Source organism: Leuresthes tenuis, unplaced genomic scaffold, assembly GCF_036924035.1.
Source record: "Leuresthes tenuis unplaced genomic scaffold, fLeuTen1.0.hap1 SCAF_16, whole genome shotgun sequence".
NCBI classification, from domain to species: Eukaryota; Metazoa; Chordata; class Actinopteri; order Atheriniformes; family Atherinopsidae; genus Leuresthes; species Leuresthes tenuis.
In genome coordinates this window covers 7,212,505-7,225,541 of record NW_027325370.1, presented here as the reverse complement: position 1 = coordinate 7,225,541, position 13,037 = coordinate 7,212,505, and the positions used below count along the sequence as shown (strand labels likewise).

General features: G+C 41.6%; 1 protein-coding gene across 1 annotated transcript; it reads right to left on the bottom strand.

The window, feature by feature from the left end:
• Positions 1–1,793: 1,793 nt before the first annotated feature.
• Positions 1,794–12,620, bottom strand: nr1d4a (nuclear receptor subfamily 1, group D, member 4a). The gene is made up of 8 exons (XM_072367290.1): positions 12,002–12,620; positions 7,206–7,511; positions 7,028–7,116; positions 6,776–6,920; positions 3,877–4,436; positions 3,592–3,777; positions 3,247–3,457; positions 1,794–3,137 (listed from the first exon to the last, which is right to left on the bottom strand). Exons 1-8 carry the CDS (start codon positions 12,021–12,023, stop codon positions 2,941–2,943), a joined length of 1,716 nt encoding a protein of 571 aa, XP_072223391.1. The 5' UTR covers positions 12,024–12,620; the 3' UTR covers positions 1,794–2,940.
• Between the last annotated feature and the right edge of the window lie 417 nt (positions 12,621–13,037).

Below are 13,037 nucleotides of genomic sequence, written 5' to 3'. Positions count from 1 at the left end.
CGTTGGTATAAATTGGGGTACATGCAGTTTACTTAGTCGTCATCCTCTGCATTTGATTTCTCCCACATTTAAGAGAAAATTACTCAGTAACAACTTATCTCAAGAGGACCTTCTTATATCAAGCAGTACTTTGTTTTAAATTACATTGTATAGCTTAGAAGTGCACTCGTGCTTTGGAAGTTTGAAGTCCCTCTGGAATTGTCTAAAATGTCTGCATAGATATAATCTAGAACACCCACAACATTTTCATGCAAGTCCTAAAAGTAAATAAAGTTTGGCCAATATAAACTGATACCATATTACATACTTGTCGACATAACAAACGTCAGCAGCCTATCCAGACCTCTAGATTATCAATAGTTTTGCATTTAGTATCTAGCATGAGCAGTTATCAATTGACTGAGTTATAGCCTACAGAATACTAAAAGCAACCCACTGTGTCCAGTAACTGATGACAAGTCCTACACATCGTCTTAGAGGAATTTTAGCCCGTTTCTCGAGACAGAACTGTTAACCATTCAAGTCTTTCAATGACAAAGTCAGGAGCCAGACTTTGCTATATTGTTAAAATATTGACATTCATCTTCTATAACCATTCTTATGTGGAAAATTTGATGATATTACTGAGAACTAAATTTTTATTTTTTTCGATTTAAATCATAAAGACCTTTTTTTTTAAAGTTAGTTTTTACATATTGACAATATGTCGACACAGTACAGGTATCTAGCAGCCTTTTTACCGCAAGATCTGTAGTAAACTGCAGTCAAGCAGCAGTACTCTTTTTGAAGACCTCTCCTCTTGCAACTCTGCTATGTTCTTAAGACTTGTGAACATTAATATTGGTCTGTCTAAGATCTTCGGCAGTCTTTGTTGACTGACTACTCCTGAAGAGAGTAACAGTGGTTTCTGATTTCCTGCATTTGTACATTGTCAGACTGTTGACTGTTCGAGGAATCCATAGCCTTTAGATATGGATTTCAAACAGACAGATTGACATTTAACACAGTTCTTTGAATAAAACTTCAATAAAAATTCAGGTCAAACTTGTTAAATGTATGGTTTGGGCATTTGGGTGGCTTTAAACTGTGTCAGTTTGAAACGTCATATTTTTACACACCAAACATTTGCTAGATTTTGAAAATAAAGAGCAGATAAATGTGCAAGGGAAATATCTATAAGTTGGAGTCTGATATGGATTTTTGGCTCTGTCACCATCAAATACAACAAGAGAATATTATCTTTATATATATGCATAAGTGACAATAATGAAAGTGTACAATCTAAAGTAGTAATGAGTCACATTTTTTAGATATTCCTGTGTTTTCCAGTTTGCTAATTACACCCACATACTTTTACTTGTTTAACACTTTTCAAGCAACACGTTTTTGTAAAGCAGTATATTTACAATGTTGAATTACTCTTTTTACTCAAGTAAAGCCATTGAATACTTTTTCCATTATTTATCTGTTAGTCATAATCATTAGTTATGTTAAGTTGTAGTCTTGATAAATGTTATGCTTTTTTTCATGTTTTCCAATGATATTCATGAACATGCATAATTATTTACAGAAATGCACACTAATGATGATCAACTTGGTGGATTCTGTCCAGCTCAGGACAGACAATATTTGTATATTGATGAAGTGCAGTATATCTAACTTTACTCAGATGTGCTAATGGTCACTTTCAGTTGTGTTTCTAAATGTTGAGAGCCATACCATGCTAACTATTAATCACATCTTCCTCCCTGCATTTTGCTTGAATATACAGAAAAAAGGACACAAAAGCAGAATAATGCATAATTCAAACTTTATATTGTTGTATCATTTCTATTTAGGAAGAAAAAAAATTACAAAATGTACAAGATGTTCTCAATCAGCCTTAATCAAACAAGCTAACAGTGAGAGAACCAAATAATTTAGATCTCCCATCCAAAAATATCTTTTGTGTTTGTATGACAAACATTGGGGATAGAGGAAGGGTGCTTGTGGAGTGAGTGCTGGTGATTTCAGGGTTTATGCTGGTTGGTTACATAATCTAATACCAGAAAATTGTGTTTAAGCGTCTGAGAATCCCTCCTACAAATTCTTAAGCCCCCTTTGCATAGCCAGACCTCCACTAAGTTCAGGAAGATCAATACATTCTTCTTTACTCCATACTCCTACAGCATTTCTGATCCTTTAAATCTCTTCAGCAAATAATACGGAGACATTTGGGTAAAATAATATTTACAGCAAACAAAGGAACTTCAAAGTCCAATTTGCATGGACTATCCATGAGTCCAGATGTGATACAATACAGTGACACAAACAAAATGGTTTTGTGAAATAATAATAATAATATAAAATGCCGCTGACTAATGTAGTTGGCATATTTAAACTCCATCCATCCATCCATCCATTTTCTATACCGTCAATCCGTCAGTCGGGTTGCGGGGGGGGGGGTTCTATCCCAGCCGTCATCGGGCGAAAGGCGGGGTACACCCTGGACAGCTCGTCAGTCCATCACAGATATTTAAACTCAAGTATTTCAAATATTTTTTGGACAATTAGTAAGGAAAAAAAGCAAGTGACAGAATACTTTCTATTGTGTTTACGTGACACATGAAGTAGTGGTCTCGTTCCAGTTAATGCAGATGGTATGTTGGTGAAACAGCGATAACACAACTACCTTAATATTTCAGGTTTCACTTTGTATTATATACAGGTTCCCTTTCTTTTATATAAAAACGGATGCACGGTAAATTATCACCAGTGGTCCCTAAGTAATAACTGTTTCGATCTACAATATCCTTTCTTCAGGTGGTGCTTAGTGATGGTCTGTTGATATTGGACGACTGAAGGAATATACAGAAGTGAACTGGCTTATATTATTAATTACACTGGATATAATGAGCAAATGAATAAATGATCTGTCAAAAATGGTAATGGCCACCCTGCTTAAGGGTCAATACGAAAGGCCAACAGTTTGTCAGAGTGCAGATTGTTGAGGGTTCGCAGATCTGGCAGACGCAGGAGGAGCTTGGGAAAGAGGTTGGTGTTGTCTGGGCGGCGGCGAGTGATCAGGGACCGAAGGGCGGAGATGAGACCCTCCTGTAGTTGCTCCACAGCCTGCATATCTGAGATACCTGAACGATCTGAGGAGCATGGAGGAGATTATAGTGAGTGGTTGACACAGTTGGTATGTTACTGGCTCATAAACAAATTCTCACTGCTCTGCAGCATTCGTATCTATCCCACTCTCACCTGCAGATACCAGCACCACAGCCATGAAGAGGGCCATCTCATCAGGCTCTAACCCAAGGGAGCCCAACTTCTCACTGAATTCAAACATTGCATCCAGCAGAGAGTTCATGCCCAAAGCTCGCAAGGTAGACAGGGGATAAGTTTGGCCATTCAAGAAGGTTACAGTTCGCTGCTCAGCATTGAACAAGGTGCAAAACCTTACCATGAGAACCTGAACACATGAGAAATAGAAAAAACAGAAAGATAAAAAGATCAAATTAAAACAGCCACACTTGAATACATAAAGAATGGGACACATATGTAGCATTTATGGTGAAGAAAGTAAGAATTTGAGATGAATGTTACCTGGAAGGTGCCGGATTTTAGCAGCACGACTTGGTCCTGCTGGCTAAGCTCTTGAAATCCAGGAATCCCCTTGGCAAACTCTACCACCTCCTTGACAGCAGGGGTGAAACACTGAGAGAAGGACTCCCAAATTTCCTGACTTGACCGTTCTGCCCCTGATACAGGGCATGCATTGAGAGGACAGGCCTAAGAGAAAACCAAAACATCAGCAGATTCATTAATTTATGGTCAAATAAGATAACATACAGAAGTATTAATTCGATTCTGTTGGCTACTTGTACTTACCAAGACTTTTGCCCCTGGTGGTAATTTCCATGGGCAGGAGGGCTGATAATGGGCACTTCCTCCATTGCAAAAACTGTGATGATTGGCAGAGCTGCCCCTTTGAGGCGTAACATTTGAATGGTTATGATTCTGATTTGTTGATACTAAATAGGAGTAGCGATTGTTGTCCACATTATGAAATGCATGTTGATTGTCATTGGAGGCAACAGGGCATGCAGTGGCAGGGGCAACAGGACAAGACTGATAACTCTGGGCAGGGGTGGATTGAGATGAAACTTGAGGAAAACTGCCATCCGGAGAAAAGGGAGATGTGTTGTTGTTAGTGGTGATGTTGGTCCTGGTGGATGATCTGTCATTGTTGCTGGTGAAGATGTCATGATAGGCTCTGGAAATTGCCCCAATTGCCTCTTTTGAGTGGCAATCATTTGTGTTGATGGGACTGTCCCTCACTGAAGACTCCATGTCCATGGCAGCGGACTCATTTAGGCTGTTCATGTAGCTCTGCATCTCATCCATAAGACGCTGCTTCTCTCTCTTAGGGATGCGGCCAAAACGCACAGCTAGAGAAGACACAAGCAGTGAGGAAACATCAGATTCCAGTCATTGTGACAACATGGACAGTTACACTGGATATGTTCTGTGCTTTGGTTTTTATTTATCTTCTTGTTATCTATCTTTCCAAAAAAAAAGATCTTGAAAACACTTTTCTTTTCTTTAGATGACCAAATTACTAAGATGCAACACACAAGTATAAAAACGCAGAAACCTCAGTGACAAGAGGCAGGTGCATTCCACGTCCAGAGCGGTGCTATTTAGGAAACACAAGACTGCTAGAGTAATGTGTCACACTTAATACCTCCTTATACAAATGCAAATATCCAAACCACAAAAAACTGCTTTGAAGGATTTCAAGGTGATACATTACAAGGTTGGAAATAAAACCCATTCGTTTGTCATCTACATCCCCATCCCCCTACTCTCAGTACCCATCAGCTGGAGAGGCTATTTATAGGCCCCCTGGTGCCATCTGCCTCATCCTCCTCTCTATCCATCTCTGCTTCCTTCCTCTAGTGCTCCTCTTGTGCTCACTCCTTCCATTTGTAAGTAGGGCAGTGGAGCAACGTGAGCGTGATGTCACTAGCACTGAGATTGTGAGAGGGAGAAGGATGAGAAAGGTGGGCTTGAGTTGCTTAAATGAGTGGAGGAGACAGTGATGTGAACATGAACAGGCTGACGTGAAAGACAGTAAAAAATGGAAAGTAAGAGTGGAAAAGAAGTCCTAATAATGCAAATCATTGGATCTTAAGGTGAAGATTCAGTTTAAAATTAGGATGAAAGTTCTGATAAAGCAAGCTGTGGTTAGGGGGAGAGTTAGGTTATATCTGTCGGAAGTGAATGTATGTCAGTGTAAAGTGATGGAAATAGTATTTAGTGTGTGTGTATGTACCCACAGTAAAACAGTAAAACAAAACAAAACAAAAAAAAAGTGAAACTGGTGCAGCTTCAAAGTAAGTTCAAAGTTTTTGCAAGTAAAGCTCACCTGATTTTTGGCAGTTAATATGTACTGCGGCAATATCACTTTATAAAGCAATGTACTGGTATTCCCATGTGTTAAAGTCAAGACATTTACATAAATACACACTGACAATGTGTTGGGTCAAAGATTTTTTTTATGGTGCTGTAAAATGTATGATCAAAAAAGAAAGGCAAATGCAGACAAATGAGCTGTTGTTCTAAAAATTGTGCTCTGGTTAGGGGAAGAAAAGTATACCAACTTGCCATTTGCCTATATTGCAAAGCCCAAGTCACACAGCTGCCTGGTATAAAATCAGGGTGTACTGTTTATTGTGGTCTGCAGGCAGTTGAATGTGGTTTTCCTGTTTTCGTAATGGTTGAAAACAAAAAGGGGTTTCTAGGTTGTGGTCCTTAATGCTCTCAAAAATCTCCCCTCAGAGGGTCGGCCTGACTGTTTCCTCACTGAGCTTCGTTTTGCCACCCTATTTTCTCTGTGCACCAGAAGTGTCAAGCACACGCAGAAATAACACTAACCTCTTTACTAGATTAGGCAATGCAGAGTGCTGGAGGGTGGAGATAAACAGAAACCATACTGAGAAGCAGAAAACACGCAAACTACACCAAGTAGGTCATGATGTATGAGTACACTATAAGGGCCAATTCTGTTCTGTTTTTCTAGGTCAGCCCAACCGTTTCTTTAATGTGAAATGATAGGTGATCAATCAAGTCTCAGCTTACAGGGCTAAAACCAGGTGATTGGGGTGTCATGCCTGATTAAGTCTGTCACAGCAATGTTTCTGCATCCCTTGCTTAATTGTTGCCCTGTCCCTTAACAACTGCAGTAAGATGTTCTTTGTGCATACACAAGGCAATCAAGTTGACCCTGTTCCAATTTCCCAAAATAATTCCTGTGTTTGCTGCAGTTTTCCAGATGATAGATGGCTTAAGGGACTTCAAGGCTCCTTTACTCATAAATCACTGTCTGAGGGGGAGATGTAAGAGAGCTGAGGGGAGCACGCTGGGTACATAAAGGAGGATGGGCTGTGCTGAACAAAAGCATAAAGGTAAGAGTGTTGTGGGAGGAAGCTGCAAAGGGCAGCAGAAAGACATTGAGAAACTTGAGAGACTGATGCAAAGAGAGATGGTTATTTGTGGCAGTGCAGAGACAAAGTAGGAGGGCAACACAGGTGCAGAGTGACTGAGCTACTGGCATGATGACCTCAAAAGCCTTCCTGCATCATATTTTTTACACAGACCTACATATCGGCACAGTGCTGCTATCCAGCTGTCCATTTCCTTGCTGCTTTGACTGATCATAACACTGGCATTCAGGCAGAGCTGCTTGAAGGTCTCTCTCATTAAGAAATATGTCAGGATGTCTCACCATCTCTTGACATGCCAACGGAGAGGCATTTCTTGAAGCGGCAGTGCTGGCATCGGTTGCGGTTCATGCGCATGATCAGACAGTTCTCATTCTTCACACACATCTTGTAGTTGATGTTCTGCTGGATGCTGCGACGGAAAAAACCCTGACACACACAGACACACAGAAACATGTGAACATCATATGAAATTGGTGTACCAAAATCAATACAATATCAAAAGATTTCACCGGATTCTTTGATAAGTGGCTTACCTTGCAGCCCTCACATGCATGTACTCCATAATGGAAACCAGATGCGATGTCGCCGCAGACCTTACAAAGCAGGACCATCCCACCTGTCTCTATGGAAAAGGAAACAGAGGTTATAAGCAAGAAAAACTTAGATGAAGGATTAAGTATATATACATATTAAGAGTAAAGAAATACTAACTGGTGAAAGTTCCTGCAAAACTACAGGGCCTCTTTGCTGCGATTGGGTGTGCATAGGAATGCTGTGGAGTAGCTGCTGCTGAGGGGCTGCTGTAGACCTCTGGAAACTGGAACACTAGTTTGGAGGATGGAGTGTTGCACCCAGCTGCCCTCTCCTGTTTTAGTGCCCCAATCTCTGTAAATGTAACCTCCTCTGGAGATGAGGGCTGGGAGTGTGAGGAAGGTGACTGAGACTGGTAACCACTGGAGGGGCTGCCAGGGCTTGGGCTGGCACTGCCACAAGATCCTGCATACAGAATGACTCCTCCTGTAGGGAAGGAATGGAGGACATTAGATCTCAGAGTTGGTCAGGTAATTAGACTTTGACCTGAAACCCTGAAGTGTAGAATAAGTAGTATTCAGCGGTTACGCCTGCAGCATAATATAAAGTAGCAGAAGTAAACGAATCACTTCCAGTTATAACAGATTTGGATCCATATCTCCCTGGAAACAGTTCAGCTGCTCCAGCGAGTTGGATATGATGTGATGTAAGGTTGCACAACCATTGGCGAGAAGAGAACAGCTCTGAGTCTCTGCAGCATCGTTGCTCCATCCTGGGCGTAACGGGAGTAATAGTGCGCTCAAGCGGATAAAGACCGCGCTAATAATACTGCTGGCCAACGAAACACAGACTTTTATCTGGATGCAACGAAATTGCTGCAATTGTGAGTAGTTCCCATATCATGCTAATGCACTATTCAGACCCTGTCTAAATGTGTGGCATGTCTTTATTCAGACGTTTTAGCGTCTTTCTCATCCACTCTCTCTCCCTTTGCGCGCACTTAGTCAGGCGTTGTGGATGAGCTGAGACACGACCTCACGTGTCTGCGGGGTCTGCTGCCTCCTCCGCTCCAATAATAGCCTCGCTCCCCTGGCACCGTGCCTAGCGCCAGCTAACAGCACGACACCTGACCGCTGCCTCACATGCATGGACTCCTGACACGGTTACTGCCCGAACCAAATCCGCAGTCTCGTGTAGAAAAATACAACGATGTGAAGTCAGATCCGTATTTATAAACATACGCTGCCCGGGAAGCTCCCGGGGCGTGAGGTGGCACTAAGCCTCAGACCTTTGTAGTCAGTGCACCAGTCCAACAGTTGAAGAATATGAGTCACGTTTTTTGCAAAGAAAATATTTAATTGTAAAGACCAAAACTCTGCAAGTCCTTTGGAAACTGATTTAAGTATTCTAAACAATATAGTAAACAAATACAGTTTTTCGGCTACCCAGTATAAAGCTTTATTTTGCCTCGAATAAATCTTACAATATGGCAAAGTGCCACAGCAAACCTATCTCTCCTGTAAATGTTACTTGTTTGGGTCCAATGTTTTGATAATCCCTCTATCAGCACGTGTTGGTGGATTTGTTGACTCATGCCAGAGTCATAAACAGACCCAGCAGACACAGGCCTACGCCTTACATCTTCCCCAGCTTACACCCAGTCATTGCCCAACCTCCTACTCCACCCAAACACATTGCATGTCCACCTGAAAACTCACATGTTCAGTAGTTTATGAATGACCCTCAGAGCGAACCTGCTGTCAACACAGTCAGTTGTTAATCCCTTTGACACACTGCTTTTTAGTTGTGATGCAGGAGACACTGCAGGAAGTATTCGCACAAGCTGCAAAGTGCTTTTCATTTAGAGCCTCAAATTACTAGGCCAAGCAGTGGGCAACACTGCCTTACTGACTCATTACACATAGCAATGGTAGCCTGTGATATCGATCAAATTCTAAGGAGGGTTATATACTTGCATGTTCTCTGGGGTTTCCCATGCAGCCAAAGAGGATTGTCATGCACCTTGTACAACAAGACAGTGACAATCTAGGTCACCATAGGTAGCTTAATTGAGAACTCAATCAGTCCTCTCTGCCCATCATAAGTTTAGCCTACTCGTGTAAGCACTAATCTGCCTGGGACTGGAGGCAGGCAGAGAAACGTGAGCAGTGAGCACTCCACAGTCAGGCTCTCCCTTCACTGTTTCTCTAGGTTTGTTCTTTATCTAACATTTTCACTTTATAGGGTTTGCTTGTGCTTTGTATTGACAGTGTACAAATATAATTGCTGTTTTTTCATACTAACATTGTATGCTGTAAAACAAATTTATACAGTTTGACTAAAAAAAGAAGATGGTGTGTGCTAATGAACATATCCAGAAAACTTGGGCGTTTGCAGACTTCACTACCCCAGGCTTGTGTAAGTAGGTCAATATCACAGGAACTTAAGAGAAGTGTGTCTATGTGCCTCTAGTATCACTTCAAACTGGTGCCATCACACAACCTCTCTGGCTCATGCAATTACCACCAGGGTTTTATTATCTCAGGGGATAGCTGTGGGCTATGTTTCATAAATACCAGGACAGGTTGTGTCGTCTGTAGCTAAGTTTAACGCTTTGCCTACTCAATCGTGGTTTACAAAACATCAGTTTCAGTGTTACCAGCCTCAACCAGTAACAGATTTCAATGCTTTTGATCTGCTGTCGGAGATGGCAGGAAGATGATGGCAGGAAGATGTACAAGTGTCACGTTCCTGCTGAAACGGAACGTAAGCGAATGTGTGCTCTGACCTGATGGGGACAGATGTTGCAGTTGAAAAAAAAAAAATTGAGTCATAAACCACGTAGCGATGTCCGTGATTCAAATGAAAACAAAAAAAAAGAGGTGGGGAGAAGCTTTCAGTAAGCACACATTGCATGAGGCGGGGAAACGTGACCAGAGAGGGAAAAGAGGTAATGCATGGAATCGCTGACCCACTGACCAAACTCTTCCTCACCATCGCCGCAGGCGGCATCAACACGGAAGCGTCCGTGTGAGAGCAATGAAGCGACGGGAGGAGGGCCGGTATATCTCACGCGTCGCACGCGGCTCTGCTAGGGAAGCCACGTGAGGAGGCTTTAGTCAAAGCTTTCATTTAAGAGACATAAAGTTGTGCTCTAGCCAGAAGCCAGTGCTTCTGCAGTGCGCCAGCAGTTTATAATTAAAGAGCCAAATTTAATAGAGCAGCGTGTTATTCGGCGGGATGGTGACTGTGCACCACCAGCAACACATCCCCACTGTCAGCCAGGGACAAGGGTGAAACCTTTCCCCCGTGACAGAATGCGACCCATATTCCCTCATTTTTTGGGTGAATTACATGCTGTATGAGTGATACACTTTGATGTTTTCTTCAGTTTGGCAGAATATATATAAATATTATAATGTATATATATATAGAATATATGTATGACAGATACAGAGTAGATCATATATGATTCATTCATATATGAATTAATTCATAATTAATTAATTCATATATTAATTAATTGTAACCATTATCATGTTTACCATTAGCTTTGTTTAAATAACTAATATGGTTTCATAAACGAAATTAAGCTATATCATGTGTATCCCCATCACATTAATACGATTATAAAGTTCAAGGCTGTAACTTAAAGTTAAAGAAATATATCTTTTTCAGTCTTTTAAAATGCATTTTTCCATATGAGTTGTAAACAGCCCTTGGAGACTAAATAAAACATATTAACTGGATGGAAAAAAATATATAAATAACTTGAAAAAACTCCGTTCGGCATTTCTTAAAGTTTCTTGCACATATATACAAACACCGAATATCCATTAAAAAAAAAACCCAGCACAGTCTTCCACAGCTGTATATATGCATGTATATATACAATAAGTAATCACTTTATTTCCTGCTTGTTGAACAAGCATCCACTTATCAGTATAAACCCACGGTCATAACACAGCGAGTTCAGTTTTGCTCGCGGACTTGGGCGTTTGCAGCCGTCTACAGACCTGTGCAGAAACGTGACGCTGTTGTAAATGATTCACTGTCAGTTTTGATAGAGAAGCCGAAAGCGTGTGCACCTTTGGCTGACCTAATACCTCTGAATGAATTGAAGTTCTGCTGTTATCAACTTTTATAGTGCAGGCAATTCAGCGATGTTACGCCAAAGTCTGTTTTTCTTTTCTCCTTGACGTGGTACAGTGCTGCCTCTGACAGACTGTGATAACACTGACAACCTGGTGACTGTAAATCCACGTGAGTTTGTTTTCACTGGGGGAAGCAGGAAGTGGTCAACCTTAACGCGCTTTGACAGTCATTTCTTTATGTTTATGCATTTAGCAGACGCTTTTATCCAAAGCAACTTACAAAGGGGTCTTGCCCAAGGACCCCTACTGGAGATAGTACCTTTCATGCAGGGGATTAGAACCCAGATCTCCCACATGAAAGGTGCCAATCATACCACTACACTATCCAGTCTTCTTTAAGGTGTTGCCGCAAGTCTAAATTACGATTTACCATACGAACAATCTAAGGTGATTCAAAGACGAAAGAGCAAGATGATGCAGAAAGAATATAGTCACAAACTATGGAAAACCTGCCCAACACTTAAGCTAAGAAATGCGTAAAATCCCAATGTTGTGTTTGTTCGTTTTTTGGTACATTTGATAGGAACGAACATGTCAAGCATACATGTCAATACATAGTACAACATTATTAGAAGTAAAAAAATGTTTCAGGTAATACAATTTCCTGTTCGTTTGAGTTATATTTGAATTCATGCTCATAATAAAATGTTTGTTTTAATTTTATTTTACTGAAAGTCAGAACGTTTTCAATTGCTTTAGTCTATTGATTAGTGTCAACATCATGAATAGCTGACACATTGAGAATTCTTACTCTTGTGCCACAATCACTGCCACAACGAAACAGCTGCTGGAAGCCAAGCATAATGATAAAGTTAATCTTACCACCACCGGGACTGTTATCCATCGCTCTTGTTGGTGCTGATGACTTCAAAGAAACTCGACGACAAATGTCTGCGAATGTCACTAGACTCGAGCAAAAGTCTCTTGAAGACAGAAGATAAAGTCAAAATAGAGTTCCTCGCACAACACCTGCTCCATAGAGAGCAAAAATTGGAAGCAGCGATGAAAATGCGTCCAGTGCGAGTGAAGTTCTTCTTCCCCAGTAAACTGTAGGAAATAGGTGCGCGAGAATCAGTTTCTCTTTGAGAGAGGTGAACTGCAGGCTTGTCTCCTCAAAGATACCTGGATGGCTTCTGAGCTCTTCAAACTGCGCCGCACGGTTAGGGACCGCTTGTTGTCGCACGAGCGAAGATTAAGCGATTCTCAATAATTCTAGGAAAGTGGAGTCAGCACATCTGTGACCAGCGTGAGAGTGACAGGCACGACATACACACCCACTGATACAAACACCCACATCAATCACGTTTGCAGGTGAGTATGAAATGTGACCGCCTTTTCCCTCGCTCCAACTTGTGCTATGTCTGTTTGTGTGGGGTTTGGCTCACTCTCTGTGTCTCGCAGAATCCTTTCTCTACCTCTCCCCCTTCATGCTTTTGTGCATTTTCATTGGCTCATTGGCGAGGATCTGGAGCTGAGGGGAGTTTGATGCGCTTATTCGACCGTGGTATGTGTTCAGTAAAGCCACGCTGCATGTGCGCTCTGCATGTGCCGGAAAGAGCGCTGCCCTACTGATACACATTTTATGCAAAACACTGAGCGTGTGCTGCGGGGAGGGGTGAAGGGATTGGTGGACGGAGCACATGGGCAATAGGCGTGGCTCACCGTGACTGCTTGCTCTCTGACAAGAGGCGCTGCAAAATGACGGTAAACATTGAGCCATGCCAAACATCGAGCAAGTGCCAAGTTTAAAGCCCATGTGCAGACGGTCAAGTATGCGCAACCGAACTGATTACACGCCAGCAACCTGCTGCTGGAATCAGGAAACACACAGCTTCTCTTGATATTTAGAAACACAATG